This window comes from Myotis yumanensis, unplaced genomic scaffold (genome assembly GCF_028538775.1).
Source record: "Myotis yumanensis isolate MYYU_CA2020_CCGP unplaced genomic scaffold, mMyoYum1.0.hap1 SCAF_3, whole genome shotgun sequence".
Taxonomy (NCBI): Eukaryota; Metazoa; Chordata; class Mammalia; order Chiroptera; family Vespertilionidae; genus Myotis; species Myotis yumanensis.
This window is the reverse complement of record NW_027223754.1, coordinates 189,122,249-189,142,263: the sequence shown is the minus strand read 5'-3', so window position 1 is coordinate 189,142,263 and position 20,015 is coordinate 189,122,249. Positions and strand designations below refer to the sequence as shown.

Genomic DNA, 20,015 nt, shown 5'->3' with positions numbered 1-20,015 from the left:
AGCACAGCCTGCAGCCTGTTCACTGGGGAAGTCTCCTGTATGTTCTCCACTGGGGAGGCATGGTCCTGCCTCAGTAGCCTCAGTGGGCCATTTCTGGAAGTGGGCCTGTCCCTGCATGTGGTTGGAGCCTTCTCATTCACACTCATCTCCTACTGGCTTCTAGGATCATACTTAATTACACTTTCATTGGGTGTCCACGGTGTGGAGGCAGAGCATGTAAGAGGCAGCGTGAGGGACATCTACATGTCACAGCCCCTAGGATTGCCTTCGTTTCCTTCTGTGACTTCCAGGACATTCAAGTGCACCACGCATAATTGAGCCACAATCATCGACTGCTGATTGCCCACCTCTATTGCTCCAAACCCCAGACAGATGACCAGATTGATAAACCCCTAAAGGGCAAGAACTGCATTTTACTCCTCTTTTTTTTTTTTTTATCTCCATTGCTTAGCCCAGAACCCAGCTCATAACAAGCAATGAGTAAAGGAGAGAACGAATCTGAACGCGTGAGGTATAGACAGTGAAAGATTGAGCTGTGAAGGGAAGGGGAGCAGTGGCACCGGCACGCCCCACACAAACACTTTGTACTTGTACTTGGACATACCCTTGTCCTTAACCTCTAAAAACCATGCTCAAGAAACAGACTTCGGCTTAAGCACGTGTTGACAACAAGCATGTAAGGTGGGGCTCAGCCTGCTCTCCAAACCCACTTACTCCTAACACTATTCTTCTACAGGAGGCCCAGCCAGTTCTTGTAGCCCCCGGCTGGTGTCTTGTTGGAATTCCTGGTTGCGTAGCTCTGCGTAGAAGTCAACTCCTTCGGAGACAGGGCGGCTGGGCTGATTGTGGTTCTGGTGGTAGCTGGTCAGAGGGCCCCCGTGTGGGCTGCACTTGGCAGCGGTTGGAGGGAACACTGGTGATGGTGTGGCAGGTAACTCAGGTTTCCTTTGAAGCTCTTCCTGTGCTTGCACTTGAACTCCAGCACCAGCTTGGTGTACGTCTTGAAGGTGGTGACAGCTGATGCCATGCAGCAGGTGAAGGAAATTCAGGCTGTACGAGGAACAAACATACAAAAAAATTTACACGGAATCTTTCTTACAGGTTTGAAAGAAAAATGCCCTGATCCCTCCCTTACTAGTAAACTAGGCTGATGCCTCGTAGGGACTTAGGGACATGACTGTGCTGTCTTCCACTGTGCAGCAGGGAAAGAACTGTGGGTAAAAGGACTTAATTTGGTCTGTCGTAGTAGGTTACACTCCGGATGTTTCGTAGTAAAAGAGAATGACGCATGTAGTATTAATACCTTAATCAATAAAGAAATTAAAAAAAAAAAGGCAGACAAGGAGTCGAGCAGATTCCTTTTCACGGAATGGATTACTTGTTAATACTGTGCCTGTTTATACTTGGTGTGCCTATTTTTTGTATATAAACACACACACGTAGCGTTGTTGCCTACTGTTTCTCAAGCTGCAGTTACCCTTGTGTAATCTTCAAGACTCCATAGATCTGCACCACCCACTGTAATACTTCCTTGCCCCCTTCTCCCTGACCCCTCCCCTCCCACACACACTCTGCCAAAGATTTTCCTTCGCTTGGATGCTGGAGTGATCATCTCTCCTCCCTCTTCCCTTGTTCTGAGCTTAGCAGTTTTAAGGGCCCACAAAGTTGAGTCTCAGGAAGCACTTACTACAAATTTGGATGTATTAACAGGTTGCACTAAGTGGAATTTGCCTATTATGAAAACAATTTGGTTCTCGACTTTAGGGAGTTTACAATGGATGGAAGAGACACTAGAGATGAAGGGAAGCTGGATGGATTCAACAAAGAAGAAAAGACATCAGGGAAGTTTATCAGACACGGCTCTAAACACTTGGAAAGTCAAATCCTAAATCTCCCTGTGATTCTGGGTGGCCCAGGAAACAGGAAGTTGTGTGAGGTTAGTGAGAGATTTCATGAGTCCAAGGGATGGTTAAAGCCAGGCCACATGCTGGTACTACGTGTTCCTGTCTGCAGCCTCTGGTGGTGGCCCCCATGATGTATTCTATTCACAAGTCTTCCAGGCAACTGCCAACGGGTCCAGAAGACTGGAGGCCACATGCTTGGAATTACGGGTGGACAAAGTAGACTCAGGCTGGGGAGGCTTCTGATGGGAGTTTTGCAGTCTGAGCTCTATAGTAAGGCCAGCAATGGCTTGGAGACAGGCAAAGACGAGAAACAATGAGTCTGGGAAATGAGCTAAACTGATACGGTGGCTGGAGAAGTAGACCAAAGACCCAGCCTGAATCAAATAGCATGTATGATGCAGCGAGAAAAGGGATAGGATCTTGTAACGACATGTGGCGCTTTCCATATTGCCTGCTTTAGCGTAGAAACTCGAGCTGGCGCTGCATCTTTTCAGCACTGTTAAAGTCCATAGCACTATCCAAATAGTTACAGTCAGTTCAGGTTGCCCCTGTGCCTGAATCGAGCATGTGCTTCAAGGGAGAAAGTGAGGAACTCTTAAGCAAAGGGGATGTTTATCTCGACTATATTTGTTTTGTCATGGTTTTCTAAGGCTTAGAGAATGACTGTAGGGGAAGTTTTATTTCTAACACAGTTTGGTGGAATCAGAATGGAGGTAGGAAGAAGTTAGTCTTCATTACAGGAGAAGAATAAGCCATTCACAGGGAATAGAATTCAATCCAAATTTCAAGGCCAATTGACCATTTCTCTGTCCTCTAATACCTCAAGTCATAAAAAATATAAAACATAGAGCATCATTTCCATAAGCCATACACAATCAGTCTTGTTTCCCAAGGGCAACATACTTATCAGGTAAAGAAGCAATTGCAACAGTTGTACCAGCAGAAAAACTGGGCAAGACAACAGCCTCACAAAACAAACTAGAACCCTCTCTGTACCTGTTCAGAAGGTGGGGGAAGAATGGGTGTGGCCTGATGGTCTAGCCTTCTGTTTGATTGACAGGCTTCTGGGATGAGAGGTGAAGAGAAGGTAGAAGAACACAAAGCAAGTGTCTATGTGAGGGAAGCAAATCTAATGAAAGTTGGCTGGTGGAGGGGCCAAAGGTTCAGGAGATGATGGTAAGCACTTCCTAGAACAGTGATGGCGAACCTATGACACGCGAACTCATTTTTTTGGTTGATTTTTCTTTGTTAAATGGCATTTAAATATGTGAAATAAATATCAAAAATATAAGTCTTTGTTTTACTATGGTTGCAAATATCAAAAAATTTCTATATGTGACAAGGCACCAGAGTTAAGTTAGGGTTTTTCAAAATGCTGACACGCCGAGCTCAAAAGGTTCGCCATCACTGTCCTAGAAGGTCCACCCATAATTCTAAGCATGTGGCCTCCAATCTTCTGGACCCAAGTTGGCAGTTGCCTGGAAGACTTGTGACTACATCAGGTGGGCCACCATCCCCAGAAGGCCTGCAGAGGGAGCAGGAAGGCAGCACCTTTAGAGAAAGGCTGACATTGCCATCTACAGGGAACTAGAGACTTAAGAGCAACCTTCTCATTGTGTATCAGGTGCAGCCACAGGTCTGGGAAGACGAATCTGTCTGGGAAGACGAATCTGTCAGGGAGACTCCCTGAATGCAGGGGGACTTTCTGCATCAGGCTGCCCCAGACTTTAGAGCTATGGAGAACGTCTGAGTCAATGCTGCACTCAGGGCTACATTCCCCTTGACTTCTCTCCACCCATACCCCAATGTGAGCTTTTTTCTTGATCTGATATATGCATCTCTTACTTCAGCCAACAGTCTTGAAAAGCTCTGTGTGTCACAATGGAAAAGTAAACCAAGCTAATTTACACATCGAGGCATTTGCAAAGAAAAAGAACCTAGGGATAAACCATTTCACAAAGTACATCATGATCTAAGATGACATTTCACATGTTAACTCAATTTAAGATGAAAACGCTTGTAATGTAGCTCATACCTCTTCCCTCCCCCACACACCCCGCCCAAGGTTCCTCTTTCCTCTCCTCAGGGCAGAGACCAGCCAGCCAGCTAGTGCTTCAGAGGGCACAGAGGACACCCACCTTCTCCAGCCTTGGGGGCGCTCACCTGACATGACAGAGGAGATAGCGGCAAAGGCTCTCTCAGCTTGAGCCCACAGCCAGGGTTCCCGGTGAACAGCAAGTCCGTTAATAGGAGGAGGAAACCGATGAGTTCAAGTCTGATGCGGGCAAACTGGGCTCCCAGTAATAGCCATAGGATCTCTGTCGGAAAGCAGAGGAAGAGGTACCCTCACCCTGCCAGTTAAATAACTGGACGGTGAACCATCAGATGGGAAATTAGGTGGTGCCTATTGAAAGAGAAAAGCCTTGCAGCACCAGAGAAGGGGAGGGTGAAACAAAGCTGAAACCAGCTGGGAACATTCCTTAATTTGGGGTTCTTTTTCTAGAACCCCACAGCTCTCACTCTACTCGGTCCCCAACATATAATCAAGTAAAATTGATTGGCTGTAAATACTGTTAGAGAGATTTGAGAAGTCATTGAAATCTTGCAGTAATAGGCTTTGCTATTTATCATTGTTTTTTCTCTTTTCTTAATTTTGGACAGCCAGTTTTGTTTCTTCCCCCCCTCCATGCCTTCCCTTTTCCTTCTATTTTACACAGACACAAAAATATTATTGGAGAAAAAAAGGAAAAACCTAAGCTTTTCAACATGGTTACTTGGCAACAGGAGTAGGTCAGAGCTGTGGTTTTCTATTTGTGAACTTGATTTGTCCCTGCTATTTCTTTCCTTGCATGCCTGCATGTGAATGAAAGGCAGCTCTAGAAGGAATCTGTGTCAGCCCTTGGGAGCTCAGAAGAAGAGAAAAGCGGGAGATCACGGTACGATTTGGATCCAGAGAAGTCCCAAAACTCACTGGCAACTAAATTTGTTATCAAACCCACATACTTGCCACAAGCCCCAAGGGAGGGTGGGGGAGGAAAGCCTTCTCCATTAACCGCTTCCCTCCATATCGGAGAGTGGGGTGATGTAGGCGTTGCAACGTGGCATATTCCAGTAGTCCTTTCTCACCTCTCTTGGTTGATGGTGTGAGTTCAAGGGAACGTCGGCATTTCTTCCCTGAAACAGACAAGGGTCAGTTTCTTTGAGGTGCTTCCTTGGACAGTTGGGAGGAAATCTGTCCCCAGTCCCATACCCAACACCTCTCCATTTGTTCTGACGCAGTGCCTGCCCAGCAGACAGTAGGCAGGCAGTAAATGGCTCTTTGAAAGTAGTTAAGAATGCATGGAAGAATGAATGGCATAGACAAGAGTCACCCGAAATTAATTTCTCAATTCCTGATAATGAAGATGACAATGTTACCCTGAGAGGGAAATGTTCTCGTTCCTGTTAATGACCCCAGGAAGAGTTAATGACTCCAGTGTTAACCCAGGCCATTTGCTGAGGTGGTCCACTGGTCTGAATGGCTCTAAATTGTTTAGGGACTGGGGTTGGAGTGGTATTAAGTGGCACAATACACGTTTATATTCCTCTTCTGGCTCCTTTTCCCCTTAGCCCAAGCCAGGAGAAGAAGAAGATTGCAAACTGTCTGTGATTTGGGGCCTTAGAAAAGCTTCAGTAGCAGGTGACATTTGAATGCTTTGAGCAGGAAGCAGGGAGGGTGATCTCGACCTAATTGCTCTAACCTAAGGACCAGGGGTGAGGGTGCATGCCGACACCGGAGTCCTGACATCCTTATAGGGCCTAATTACTCTCTCTGAGCTTCAATTACCCTGCTTTCAACATTACAAGTAACTAGAGGCCAGGTGCACGAATTCGTGCACATTGAAAGGAAATTAATTAGAAGAAATATTTTAGTATTGCTATTCGCCCTTTCTCTATAATAAAAGTGTCAACCAAATTCACGATTGACAATGACAGATGGAAAGACATGCATTCAATGGCACCAGTGATAATATATATATATATATATTCACATTTGCTTAATTAGACCTGCTTTCTGATTTAGCTAAACCTTTTCCAGCCCAGTGAGGCACCCCAACTTCTCTTTCAGGTAATTGTCAGCAACACAGCAGTAAATATCAACATGAAGCAGATTAGTCTTATAGATCATGCGGTAGAACAAAGGGTGAAATATTTAACTGTAGCAGTGTTTGACTATATTCTGTGCAGTAAGAAAACCTGAAGTCATTTTCAAGTTCCACCATTTCTTACTTCTTTTCAGTTGGGTCAAGTTTCTAAACTTTTTAAATCTCTGTTTTCAAGTTAATGTAAAGAAAATAGGATTCTACCTAGTCTCCTATCTACCTACTCCAGGACTTCTGTGAGGATCAAATGAGATGAGGCATGTGAAAACACTTCATAGACATTTGGTTAAAGTGTGAAATGTTTGCACCTGTCTCTAAAGCAAGTTGTGTCCTGGGCTGAAGAAACTCCAAGGAGGCTAGTCACTAGGGAGAGGAAGCTGGGCATTGCTACATGATATCATTACCTGGTGCCCACAGCCACCGTTTTTGGGCTGGGCTGGGCTGGGCTGTGGGCTGCATTTTGCACCATGGGGGTCTCGACAGCATTGGCTGCAATTTGATGGGCTGTCGCTCCAGGGTGGTGATGGGCCTGTGTCCCACTTGGGGGAAGCCGAGTGTTGCTTTGTCGGCACCAGGTCTGTAAATGGCCAGTGACTGTCCCGGCAGCTCCTGCATTGATCATCTGCCCTCTGGTGGTCAGTGAGCATCATAGCGACTGGTTGAACAGCTTAGCATATTAGCCTTTTATATATATAGATACTTAGAATGAGAAAACCCTTTTCCAGGAGGGAGGGAAAGAAAGGGGCTTTAAGGGCGATCTACTCTGATCCATCTCATTGATGAGAAAATCGAGGCTCATAGAAATGAAGTTATCCCGATAAAGTCACAACTGGGCAGAACAAGGCTGTTCCTGTAATATCATCTCTCCTTTTTTGTTTCTAAACAGCAACTTCAATTTGCTAGAATGGAAATCCTTATACTGTTGAAAGTCTAAATGGAACCCTTTAAGGGTAATGCTATTTTAACCCAATGAATCTACTAGACAGGCAGGAAATGAAAAGCCAGATGGACTTCCATCCTTATTAAAAGGGGGTTCCCTAAAGAGAAAGCACACAGTACAGTGGTGGAAAATGCTGAGCTTGGGGATGAGGCCGATGTGGTGTGGGAGAGGGCTATAAGATTCCATGGGGGGAAGGAGGTGGTCAGGCAGCTGGGGATGAGGAGTCTACCTGGTTCTTCCACAGTTTCCTCACAGGATAGCCGCAGGCCACTCCGGAAGGTATGGCAGGAGAAGTGGTCATCCCCAGTCTCCCAGGTGCATTGCACCACCTCCTGGGATGATGTGCTGCTGCTGCCCCCATCCAAGGGCACTGGCAGCTCAAAGCACTTGGTTGCCAGACCTTCTCTGCACAGGGGCTTGGGCACCTTCTGTGTGTCCACAAACCAGGAGTTGCTGAGCAGGAATGCTGTGGAGAGGCCGAGTGATAGCAGGTTGAGGATGGCAGATAGGAATGTCCATTGGCCAGAGAAGACCTTCGGGAGCTCCATCTGTAACAGACAGACAAGGGGAGAGCCTGCTTTCAGACTCTCCTGGGAGATCTGGACACCCCTCCCCGCGGCTCCCTAAGCTCAGGCCCCTTTCCTCCAATCTGCCGGTGCCACCAGCCGCTTTGAGTTTCCTCCAAGGAGCCGTGTGGAAGGTGGGCTTCAGCTGGCCTGGGGCAGACACCCTAGTGATGATGTTTATTTAAGCCGGACTGTATTATACTAAAATGCTTACTGAGGATGATCCGAAGAGGCATTAGAGAATACCTCAGTCAGAATGGGATGAAGCCACTGAGGCTAGGCTATAGATCAGGTTGGGAAAAAGAATTGGGAGCACTCTAAATGCTCTCGCTGGTCATCATTTTTGGTGTTGTCTGCATTGAAAGGTAACACTGCATTTAGTAGCACTGACTCGCTGAGGTGTCTGTTATGGTAACTGAGTTTTCCCTGTCCTCTTCCCTGCATCATAGGTTCCTCTGAGAGGGGAACGGGGGTGGGGGGATGGGGAATGTGTCCTATCAGCCAATGATTAACTGGATCACGGGGGTGGGGCCTTGAGGATAAAAGGAAACAGTGGACCCACTGGGATGGAGAGCAGAGGGAGCTGCGGGTTCTGAGAGACCTGGTTATCTGGGTCCAGCTTTCCATCCATGGCCACTGAGATGCAGGAATCAAATGGGAGATGGCTGCTTGGTGCCCATGGAGGCTGCGCACCAAGTGCCGAGGCCATGGAGCCACGGAAAGGGTGACTTTGGCTGGTGGAGGGGCACTGCTCGACGCACAGCGAGGACACAGGGTGTGGCAGCAGAAAGGTCCGTGGCCCGTGTGGCTCTGGTGGGAGCCCCTGACCTCGTTATTCTTAGTCTAAGAGAAGGGCTATTTGAAGAATGACCAATGCTAGACGTTTCAACTTTGGGGAGTGGTGGCTTGGAGCCAGATTTAACAAAAATAAATTTGTCAGGTCTTGCACTTTGTGTAATGGAATGGTTTATACTATTGTGTTAATACGTTCTGAATGGAAAGGAAGCCCATACTTAGCTGCTGACAGATGCTTCTTAAAGTAAACCATCTTGAGCTTTCCAGGGGATCTCTCATAGCAGAATTAATCAGACCCAAATCTGCTTCGCTTAAGAGACGTAAATAAAACCATAGCTAAATGGGATAGGCCCATTAATCTGCCTCTCTCATCATCTCCAGCTTAACATTTTCTACATTTAACAGAGAACTTTATCTCAGAAATATAACAGTTTGTTCTTTAGACTTTCCAGGGACTAAAACAGTGCAGGCTACAGACAAAACGTGGATTATTTTATGGCAATAAGAAATACACAAGACTCTTATGTATATAAAAACTAATATACAAAACATGATAAACTGTTTCTGGGAAGCAATCTGCTAATTCGGTTTTTCTTTTTCAAGCACTCAAAACAAATTAAATGCACCAAGAACTGTCAGACTGTGCGAGACTCTGGGTGACCTTGGTAAGGACTGAAAAACCACAGCACCTGGAAGGGAGAAACATCTTCTATTGCTAGATATGGGAATCATATGTTGGCCCATCACCCCCACCCGCCACCCTCCCACCAAAAAAAAGAGAATGTTTTAATGTTGTTTTTAGTCATGAAAATCCTATTGGTTTTAGTTATTATTCTGTTACATGAGTTACCCTTTCTAATTATCTTCCTGTCCATTGCCTGAATAGGAAATTGATTTCAGATAAAATACCTTCATTAATCATTTTGTCTAAGGATTTAGGCAATTCTACATTTTCAACAACTTTATTTTCAGTCTTCGGGGGCTTGGAAATTAGTTTGTCATCATCATATCACATCAGATTTCAATTGTACCTTTGCTCCATTTCAATTTACACATATTTTTAAGTTCTGCAGGTTATTCAGAAACAAGAATAATGAACCCCACACCATGTACAACCACTTTGCAGCACAAAGTGACAACGAATTTAAGGAAAGGTGATTTGAGAAACAAAAGATGAAAAGAGCTTGGAATGAAGCCCAATGAGGGTGCTTTCAGAAGGAGTGTCCACCAAGGATAGATATGATGACCCTCATTCAAGAATTATCTTTGACACCTATAGTACTGTACTTCTCATCACATATTTTATTTCCCCCCCACAATATGCCTTTCCCCCCCCTCCAGGATCCACATACCTCTTGAATCAAAGAACAAATCTAATTTTTCAGGGGTTTCCTTAAGGTGATCATGAAGAAGCAGCAGCCATAAGGAAAGTTATATCTTTGCATATGCTGACAAGCCCCATGCCAAGGTCATTCTACTCCACAGAAAAGGGACAATGAGTGACTTCCCAACACTTGGGTTCAAATCATTAGGAAGTACATAGGTACCAAAATGTCACTAATTCTTCCATCAACATAGGTTAACAGAAAAACTCGTAATTAACATAGGCTTAACATAGGCAACAAATGGGTGAGACAGTCATACCTCTTTGAAGAATCAGGTGCAAAATAACTATGCAATGTATGTTCTGAGCAATGGGAGGGTGAAGCTAGTTAGCTTGGCCATGGTCAGACTCTTGAAACTTGTGTGGAAGGACTGCAGGATGCCATCTGGGTTCCAAATCTCTTTGGTTTAATGTTGAAAAATTGGAAACTAGCCTTCCCACCCTCTTCTCCCAACCCTTACTATCCCTCCTCTTCTCTCTCTCTCTCTCTTTGGAGCGCCTCATGATTAAAGGCTGCCTTGCAGGAAACTTGGGCATTTAATAATTGACAATATAATCATGGCCCAGCTGTTCTGGGAGATTATGTGGGAGCGTTTGCCAATGGGGATCTGGGATTAATCACAGAAAAGCAAAGACCTGCACCCACAGAAGGACATTTCTTTACAAAATAAGTGATGATTTAGTTTCCATCCCACTGCCATTCCCTAGGTAACTGGTGTGAATGGATTGGGCTTCATTTTATGGCAGACACACAAATATTACAGGATCACCATTGATGCAAAGGTTTTCATTCCCTTGTGTAGGGCTTTCCATCTCTTTAATAAGCTCTATTATCTGCAATGTCAGAGCTTCATAGAACTCATGGATATGGAATAGCTTCCTGGTATCTTGGGTGGTCTCCACCCTCCAGTTAGCATCATTACTAATGATTATTAACATTGTCCCTTTGCATGGAATGTGGAGGCAGTCAGAGAGTGTTGGGTGGGGATGTGGTGAGGATGCAGATGGAGTAGGAGACAAATAAATTCCAGGGTCAGCAATGCTACAGCTATCTACCATTTCTCCCTGATCTCCAGGCCTGGTGCACAGGATTCATGCACTAGTGTGTGTTGGGGGGGGGGGGGGGGGGGGTGGTCTGTGGGGATTGGCCCGCAGTGGGAGTGCCGCTCATCCTGGTCAGCCTAGCAGTGCTCCCACTGTGGGAGCCCACTGACCACCAGAGGGCAGCTCCTGCATTGGGCATCTTCCCCCTGGTGGTCAGTGAGTGTCATAGCGACTGGTCAACCAGTTGTTCTGGTCGTTCCACTGTTCGGTCACTGGGCTCTTATTATACAGGATGGTTTCTAAAACTTAAAAAAAAAAATCTGACAAATGAATAAGGTGTTGATTGCATATATTCTTGTTCTGGTCACCTAGAAGTTCATGTTGTTCTTTCTGTCCTCAAAAATCATACCAATTAGGATGACAAGGGTGGGAAACATCCTGTATTACCTTTTTACTCGGTGATCTGCCTTTCATCAAGATTAGTGTGAAAGTCACTCATTCTTTAAAAATGAATGGGAGCTGTTCCCTCCTCTCTGTCCTTGTCACACTGTACCCCTCTCCTAACACTTTGTCTTGATTATAAATATCTCTTATTGAGAGCAGTAATTCTTCATTCTGACTAAGCTTCAGAACTATCTGAAACTTTGGAAAAGATGTAGATTTTTGGACCCCCATCCTGAGATTCCATAGTAGTTCTGGGGTGAGTCCCAGGAATCTGTAATTTTAGGACACTCAGTATATACCCAGGATGGACTTCTTGTTTCTGGCTCCACATGTAAGCAACTTATATATCGCCACTCTGACCTAACAATTGATGAAAACTGAACAGACTGAAAAAATATATAATCAGGGAATTAAGATAACACCTGGCTTAACTGGTGTTGCTCAATGATTGAGCATTGACCTATGAACCAGGAGGTCACTGTTTGACTTCCGGTCAGAGCACATACCCAGGTTGCAGGCTCCATCCCCCGTAGGGGCGTGCAGGAGGTAGCCGATCAATGATTCTCATCATTGATGTTTCTATCTCTCCCTCTCTTTTCCTCTCTGAAATCAATAAAAATATATTTTAAAATAACACCTGTTTAACTCATTTTGGGTTTATATTTAATGAAACCCTCTATTCCCTGCCCTTCTCCCAACTCTTCCAGATTCACCATCAACCAAGTGAAGGTTTTTCCCATTCTGTGTGCCGTCAGCTTAGGGAATCAAAGGCAGGCTCTCCTCAGAGTGTTTGAATTAGTCTACCTTTTAGCCAAAGGAGCCTCTCTGGGTCTCACTTCTGCCACCCAATATATTCTCTATTCTTCTCACACTGATGTGAACAGCCTATTTGATGCAATATGCTTGTGCCCAGACATAATTCCCATATCACCCAATGACCCTTCATTCGTTGTGACAGAACTCCCTATCTGCTGGGACCAGGGAGCAGGAATTCTGTGGTTACAGCTCATGATGGAATTGGCTGCTGGTTTCCTGGCTACAGTAGTCATCACAACGCTGGGTGGCACCATCTCCTCAGATTCTTCCTCTTTAGTCATGTGCTCCCCACCAGTCAGCAACTGTGGGTGAGGTGGCGGCTCCTCCCTTCGGGATTGTTCTCTTTTCCTCGGTTGGCCTGCTCCCTACACTAATCTATAGAGCACATGTGTCAGCCTTATGGAATTCAGGGCTCCCAATGAGCCAGGATTGTTTCCTTTAGCACATTTTTGTGGCCAATGTCAGTTTTCGGTGATTCAGTTGATCCTTAAGTATTTCCCATGGGAAGTGCTATGCCACAGTATCAGAAAATACAGTTATCTTTGTTTCCCGATGAATTCTGTGCACATTCTTATTTACTTAGTTGCACCCTCGTTCCCTGTCCACCCTAGAACAGTGAACAATTCTTTTCCCTTCTCTCTGCTGACACCCTTCAAATACTTGCAGACACTCTCATATCCCGCTTGAGTCACCATTTGGCACAGTCTTATGTCTTTGGTTTTTATTGCCTCTGCTCATAAACCGCACCCCCTGTGTCTTAATAGACTGACATTTGCCTTCTCCAGGGAAAAGCGGATGGGAGTGGCTGAGTCTTACACGAGGAGGCCTAGAGGTGGATTAAGCTTCATCGTTCCGTTCCCCCTCTTATGCAGGCCCCTCCCAAGACCCTGCTATCTAATTTGTACTTGTCATGTTGTATTGTTTTTCTTAAAGAGTGCCTCCAAATCATGCTATTTTAGGCCTCTCCAAAGCCTGAATCTACCCCCTTAAGAGGCTGTGCATTTTGTGTGAGTGCTTAGCTGGCTGGCTGGCTACGAGTTGTGATCAACCTTGAGATCCCACACCCCCCATCCCAAGGATCTTGGGCCACAATGTCTAATTTCCTCTCTTTGGCAAAACATGAGTTTTGTGCCTGGCCACAAAAATCAGAGGCTAGCATCCCACTCACTTCCTTTCATTGTAATTTAGGCGTGTTAATATTTTTTTTTCTTCTCTTTCCTCTCTTAGAACAGAAGAAGTACTAATTGCTAGTCAATGCAACATAAATATAATTAGGTTCAGCTCTGAAGCTCATGATTCAGCACAGACATGAAGATTTCACATCTCAAAACAGTATTTAACTTCTGTATGTTGGACTGTTACCATCTCAGGATGAGCCCCACAGGGATAGATATGCAACTCAGTGCTGATGACATCACAAAGCCAAGGGTTGGGACCAACCTATATTTGTAAGGTTCTCAGTCACTGTTCCCCACACTGTACAAAACCATATTTCATAGGCATCTATGAGAAACAATGGTCTTGGGACCACACATACTGTGTAAACAGGAATTCAATTTGTGAGTCCACTGTAGATAAGAGGTGATTAGAACAATGGGTAAGCACGCTGAGCCAGAGGAGACTGTATAGCACACCACTTCCCTGAGGTCAAAGCCTGGGGCTCAGGTTTCCAGCTAGTTTTTTTTTTGTTTTTTTTTCACTATCCATACTGGAATATTCTCCCAACAAAGATTCACTCGCCCTTCTGGGCAGTAGTTCTCTGTCCTACTCCCAAGAGTCAGATTTCTGGCCCATGCCCATGAATGCCCTCCTCCTTGTTACTCAGTAGGTAAAAGGCTGGAGTGGGGTGTCAATGTGTGGGCTCTCACTGGCTCTGATCGACATGCACCTGTTCCTGCATGTTCTGTGTGCCTCTGTCATGTAACTCATCACATGGTTTACTTGTCTGTTATGCTCACATGACTTGAGTAGTTAGATATGGTAGTAGCCAGGTTTTATTCATTGTTGATCCTCGGAGCCTAGCCCTGTCTAACATCCATGAATGAGTGAAGTGTGTAATGGAAAGGAGGCCCATGAATACAGGTAGGGAGTCTATTAGGTGAAATAAGATGTGAATAAAGAAAAGTGTCCCAACAGCCTCCCATTGCTGAAGGAGAGAGGAATCCTCCGGATTCACATACATAACAGCAGTGAGAGTCCACAGATCCACAGACACACCCTCTGCCTTTCTACACAGATGCACCCCTAGTGTCACCAAACAGATCCTGGCCAATACATTTCCGCCCACCTGTGGAAACATTCCTGCTTTTGGATGACCAAAGCCCCGATAACAGCAATGATCTCATGAACAAGTATTATCTTTAGTTCACAGAGACCAGGGTACAAACACATTGCTCAAAAGCCAGAGACAGTTGGGAAATGTTTTGTCCTTTCCCAAGCCCGGTGATTCCCTAGGGATTGGAGCCCTTATGGATGATGTATCTTGAAGCATCTGAGATATTGCTGCTATAATTATATATATTTTTTACTTCAGTGCCTCATATTTGAGTGTTCACTGATGAAGATCACAGAAGGTCTTCACACAAGACATGTTGACACTGGAAAGGAAGAGTAATGCCAGCAACATGCCCATGCTGAGTGTCCAAAATATTCACGTCACTCTTGGACGCTTAGCTCTGGGATGTCCCAGCTTCGAGTCAGTCTCGACTGTAACCATGTTTAATGTGCACATGGCCTCAAATGCTCACAGAATGAAAACGACTCCTTTCTTCCTAACGTGGGTCCCAAGTTCTGGGAACACTTCTACTTATGTTCAGTGGGAAGGACCACAGAAAAGCATCTGGGGGCCTCTCCTGTGCGTCGCCTTTCCCTTTCCGCTTTTTAATGTAATTGTTTGAGGGCTTTAGCTCTAGCAGTCATTTCCAGGAGAGGAAGCGGCCTTATTCAATGTCCCAAGCATCTGGAGTGAATCAGCGGGTCAGCCACATTTGCACATCCTGTGGGGCAATCGCTCACGCGCGGATCACGGACTCCTCGGGCCTGCTGGGCCCTGGGCTCTCGGGGACGCGGGGCGGGGCAGGGCTGCGGGCCCAACGTCAGTGGCCTCTGGAGGGGCGCTCAGGGCGCGGCTGCGGGCAGGCACGGCGGGGCCTCCCCATTTCCGTTCCTGGTGAGCCGCCCTCATCCCTTCTATTCCTGCCCTCCCTCCTTCCCTTCCCCCTCTCCTCCTCCCCCAGCAGTCTGGGTGCGGGAGCCCGGCAGAGTCCCCGCCAGCTCCCCATCGCCCCCCTCCCTGGATGAGTAACACCCCGCACGCGGTTTACTACGGCGCCGGGTCGCCTAGCAACGGGCGCGCGTTACCACGGCGACGCGCCCGGAGAGTGTTTTGCATTGTTTGGCTGGTCCCGCCCTAGCGGCCGGGGCCAGGACTTCCCGGAGGGCGGGGCGGGGAGCGGGGGTCCTTTCTCCCTCCCGCCCTCGCGCGTCTGAGGAGAACCGCGTCGCGGGGCCCCTCCCAGCGAAGGAACCTTCGAGAGCGAGCCGGAGGGCGGGCGGTCTTGGGGCCAAGGCCGCGATGGGGCGTGGCCCGGGGCGCCGCCACGTGGACGCCGAATTGGGCGGGGGCTGCGAGCGACGCCTTTCGGTGGGGCGGGCGGCAGGGAGTGCTGGGGCGGGGTCACCAGAGGAATTCTCCTACCCGGGTCTGTGGGTCCCAGTGTCAGGCACCTCCCTGCGCCCATCGTTCCTGGTCCCTAGCTCCTGTTCTAAAGCCAGGCTGTGTCTTCGCCTCACTTCTGTGAAATTTTGGGGCCACGAATCCCTAAGCAGACCTGAGTTCTAGTCCTTTCTCACCAAGGGACGATTTCCGGAGTTAAATTAGGAGAACGAGCTGAGGAAGGGAACCATACTGTGTACCAGACACCTTGCCAGACTGTTCACCAGCACCTGCTCGCATCCTCAGCACCTGAGGAATCAGATTCGGAGCAGCTGGCTGCGCAAGGCCAAGCTAGTAAATGCTCCTGACTCATCCGCAGGCTGCCCTCTCGGGAAAAGGGGAAGGCACGGCCACCTTATCACATGGTTCACTTTGCAGGCCGGATGGTGGAAACTCACCCAGAATGAGGCAATGGGTTACGTGTACTTTATACTTCAGGTAAAGACTGATAACCAGACTCTCCCACATTCCCCGAGCCTCTCCTCATAAGCCAGTGGCAAATAAAATTTACTCTGGCTGGCCCTTTCTATCATATTCTTACCCACTTTTGAGGATTCTTCAGTTGACCATCTATTCACTTTGGGGCTGCTACGGAGATAGGGAGCAGTCTGAGCCCACACTGATGGCTCCTCAATCACTAGCTCTGCTCTGCAGTCCCACTGTGTCCCCTTCTTAGGCCCTATCTTATCCTTTCTTCTGAGATCCCTAACTTCTAGCCAACGAGCAGCATGCCACATGGCTCTGTGCGTGTATTTCTCTAGCGTTAACAGTAAGCTTCATTTTTCTCTCTTGAGAATGGCAAGATATATGATAATGAAAACTCTTTCTTAGGAACCCTTTGAGCTGAAGGTTGGTAGTCCCCAACTTTTTCAAATGGGAGGCAAGTTACTTTCAGATATAGGTTCTTACCTAAACAAGCCAAGATATCTTTGCTGGCCCTGAGGGTCTTCCAGGGTCTGGGAGGACTCCTGCAGATTCTCTCAGATTCTCCGAGACCAAAAGAGCATAAGGTTATGCTCTCCTTAATTCCAGCAGATTCCAGGCTGGAGCTGGCTTCCAGCAGGACCAAGGGGGTGCCTCATCATTCTTTGGAAGAGAACTTAATATCTACTCTTTCAGTTCAGTAGGGTCATATGCATCTTTTTCGTTTCCACCACCACTGGGTCTTTGAGCAGGAGCCAGATTTTGGCAACGGTAATCATACAGATGGAGGGAAAAAAAAAAAGCTAGGGGCTGTAAGCAGCCCTGGGAACAGAGAGGAAAAGTAAGATGAAGAGGCAAAGGAAGAAGAAATGGACATTTTCATAGAAGAGGATGAAAGAGCAAGAGGCCACGGTATGGACATCTCCGGGTTTATCAATAAAAACTGGGCTTGAGTAATATATTTTTATTCCATTTTGTGTAATCCTATAGTGTGTTCTCAAGTTCCTTACCATAAGCTCGTGAAATAAATTGGTGAATTTGTATAATCTGTATTACAAATCCAACATTCCGGGATACACATGAGAGAAGGGATAACACAAGAGGTAGTCATGAGATGTCAAAAATAAAGGTACTTACCTTCTGGGTGGGACAAACATTTTGAGTCAGTTGAGAGGACTTGTTCATTCACTTGAAGTTCTGAGTCAAAGATGTTTCAGTTTATCTTCTCTGTTTCAACTGGTTGAGTGGAATGAGTATCTAGTGTGAAGATGAATCAGGCTCCCTCTTGCCTGCAGAGTGCTAAGGTGGTGTAAGGTGGTCTGGAGAGGATGGAAAGGATGTCCTGCAGCTAGTACACCAGTCAGGGTGGGGCTGGCTGACACATGAGGTTTACTCTGTGACATCACAGTGGCAGGCAGGGATCTCCCTGCTGCGCCCTCTCCCCTCCCCCAACTCCCAGAAGGACAGGGGCCACTCTAGGGTACCTACCAGAGGCCTGTATGCCTTCTAAGGCATTCAGCTCAGTGCTTCTATGACTGAGCATAAGAATCATCTGGTGGGGGAGTGTCTTTGTAAACTACGGAGTCTGAAGGTCTGGGATGGTTTCCACATGATGTTGACCAGACCACACTGAGTTGTTTATTTTTTTAATATTTTTTATTGATTTCAGAGAGGAAGGGAGAGGGAGAGAGAGACAGAAACATCAGTGATGAGAGAGAATCATTGATCAGCTATCTCCTGCATGCCCCCCACTGGAAACATGTTAATGTTCTACATTTTCAAAAATAAAATTAAAGCAAGATGAGAAGGGAAAGAAAAACCTAAAACTGGAAATAAGTGGAAACAAATGAACCCAATTATATTTCAAATAAATACTACAACCACACTGAAGAGGAAAAAGCAAAAGAAAGAAAAATCCAAGTAACTTATGAACACAGTATTTGACTATTTACCTTCCTTCTTGGGTGAGGTTGAGTAGGGGAGAATTGAAACCAACTACTGGATTTTTTTTAGTATATATACCTTATTCATCTTGTGGTAGATATGTTTAGCAATTTTGAAACTATTTTAAATGTATTGTGGCATTGGGCAAATGAGAAAATGTGTTCATGCTGTTGGGAGCTAGAATTCTCACATGGGAAAGGGAAATCAAATATGGGTGGGAGAGTAAAGAAGGAACCCTATGTGGGGGTGCACTGGAATTAGAGGCATTGGTGTGAATTCATGAGTTTATATATATCTATCACACATATGTATTCATACATATATATACGCATATGTATACACTAGTGACCCGGTGCACAAAATTTGTGCACATTAAAAGGGAATTAATTAGAGGAAATATTTTAATATTGCTATTTGCCCTTTCTCTATAATAGAAGTGTCAGAGATGAAAGAAAATTAGTAAAATGTATATGAAAATCTTCCTCCTGTCAGAGTCTGGGGCACGCCACGGAAAGCAGAGTCAAGTCCCTGCCCACCCACGTGCACCTTGAAATTGTGCAAGACCCAGACCTGGTTGGCTCCAACCCCATTGGGCTAGATCCAGACCCGGCTGGCCTCACCCTCATCAAGCCCTTTTGGGTGGTGCGGCCTCAGGTCTCCTGGCCTGGTGCCAGGGTGGGGGGTATGGCCTGAGGTCCCCTGTCAAGCCTTGCCAGGTGGGGGGGCGCAGCCTCAGGTTCCCCAGTCTGGGGCTGGGTGCACGGCCTGAGGTACCTCGGCCTGGGCCAGGGCAGGGAGCACGCCTTGAGGTCCCCTGTCAAGCCCCACCAGGCGGGGGGTGCAGCCTCAGGTCCCACAGCCTGGTGCTGGGGTGGGGGCATGGCCTGAGGTCCCCCATCAAGCCCCACCAGGAGGGGTCACAGCCTCAGGTCCCTGCTGATTGCTCCTTAAGGTCGTTACAGGAACTTGGCCACCACTGTGGGCGCAGCCATCTTGACTGTTTGGGTATAATGGTCAATTTGCATATTCACTCTTTATTAGATAAGATAAATATATATATATACTAGGGGCCTGGTGCACGAAATTCGTCCACTGGGTGGTGGTGGGGGGAGTGTCCCTCAGCCCAGCCTGCCCCCTTTCACATACTGGGAGCCCTCAGGCGTTGACCCCCATCACCCTCCAATCGCAGGATTGGCCCCTTGCCCAGGCCTGATGCCTCTGCCAGAGGCGTCAGGCCTGGGCAGGGGACCCTCATTTCCTCCCGATCACTGGTTCTGCCCCCCGCCCAGGCCTGATGCCTCTGGCCCAGGTGTCAGGCCTAGGCAGGGGACCACCAGACCCCTCTGATTGCTGGCTCCGCCCCTGGCCCAGGCCTGAGGCCTCCGGCAGAGGTGTCAGGCCTGGGCAGGGGACCCCCAGCTCCCTGCGATCTCCTGCTCTGCCCCTGCCCAGGCCTAACGCCTCTGGCTCAGGAGTCCGGCCCGGGCAGCGGGGACCCGCAGCTGCAGCGGCCCCGCGATCGCGGGCTCCACTTTAGGCCCAGGCAAGGGACCTCTAGCTCCCGGGACTGCCAGCTTCACCCGTGCCCAGCTCCCATCGCTGGCTCCACTCCTACTTCCCGCTATCACTGGCCAGGGCGGCAAAGGCGCCCGATTCTCCGATCATGGCTGGTGGGCAGGGCAAAGGCGGCCCCCAGGGCCGCCTTTGCCCTGCCCCCCGGCTCTTAGCTCCCCCCTGGGTTTCCGATCACTGTCAGTGGCAGGGGGCTTCTTCCTGCTTTCCCTTTCGCCTCCCTGCATTGTGCCTACATATGCAAATTAACCGCCATCTTTGTTGGCGGTTAACCACCATCTTAGTTGGCAGTTAATTTGCATATTGCCCTGATTAGCCAATGAAAA

The 20,015-nt window shown here is 47.3% G+C and overlaps 1 protein-coding gene across 1 annotated transcript; it reads right to left on the bottom strand.

Moving 5' to 3' along the window:
• Positions 1-509: 509 nt before the first annotated feature.
• On the bottom strand, positions 510-17,358 carry GSG1 (germ cell associated 1). The gene is given in 8 exon segments (XM_070407832.1): positions 510-877; positions 880-1,050; positions 3,313-3,429; positions 4,068-4,101; positions 4,104-4,222; positions 5,031-5,078; positions 7,216-7,534; positions 17,311-17,358. Coding segments are annotated over 8 exon segments (1,011 nt in total). The 3' UTR covers positions 510-722.
• Positions 17,359-20,015: the final 2,657 nt, after the last annotated feature.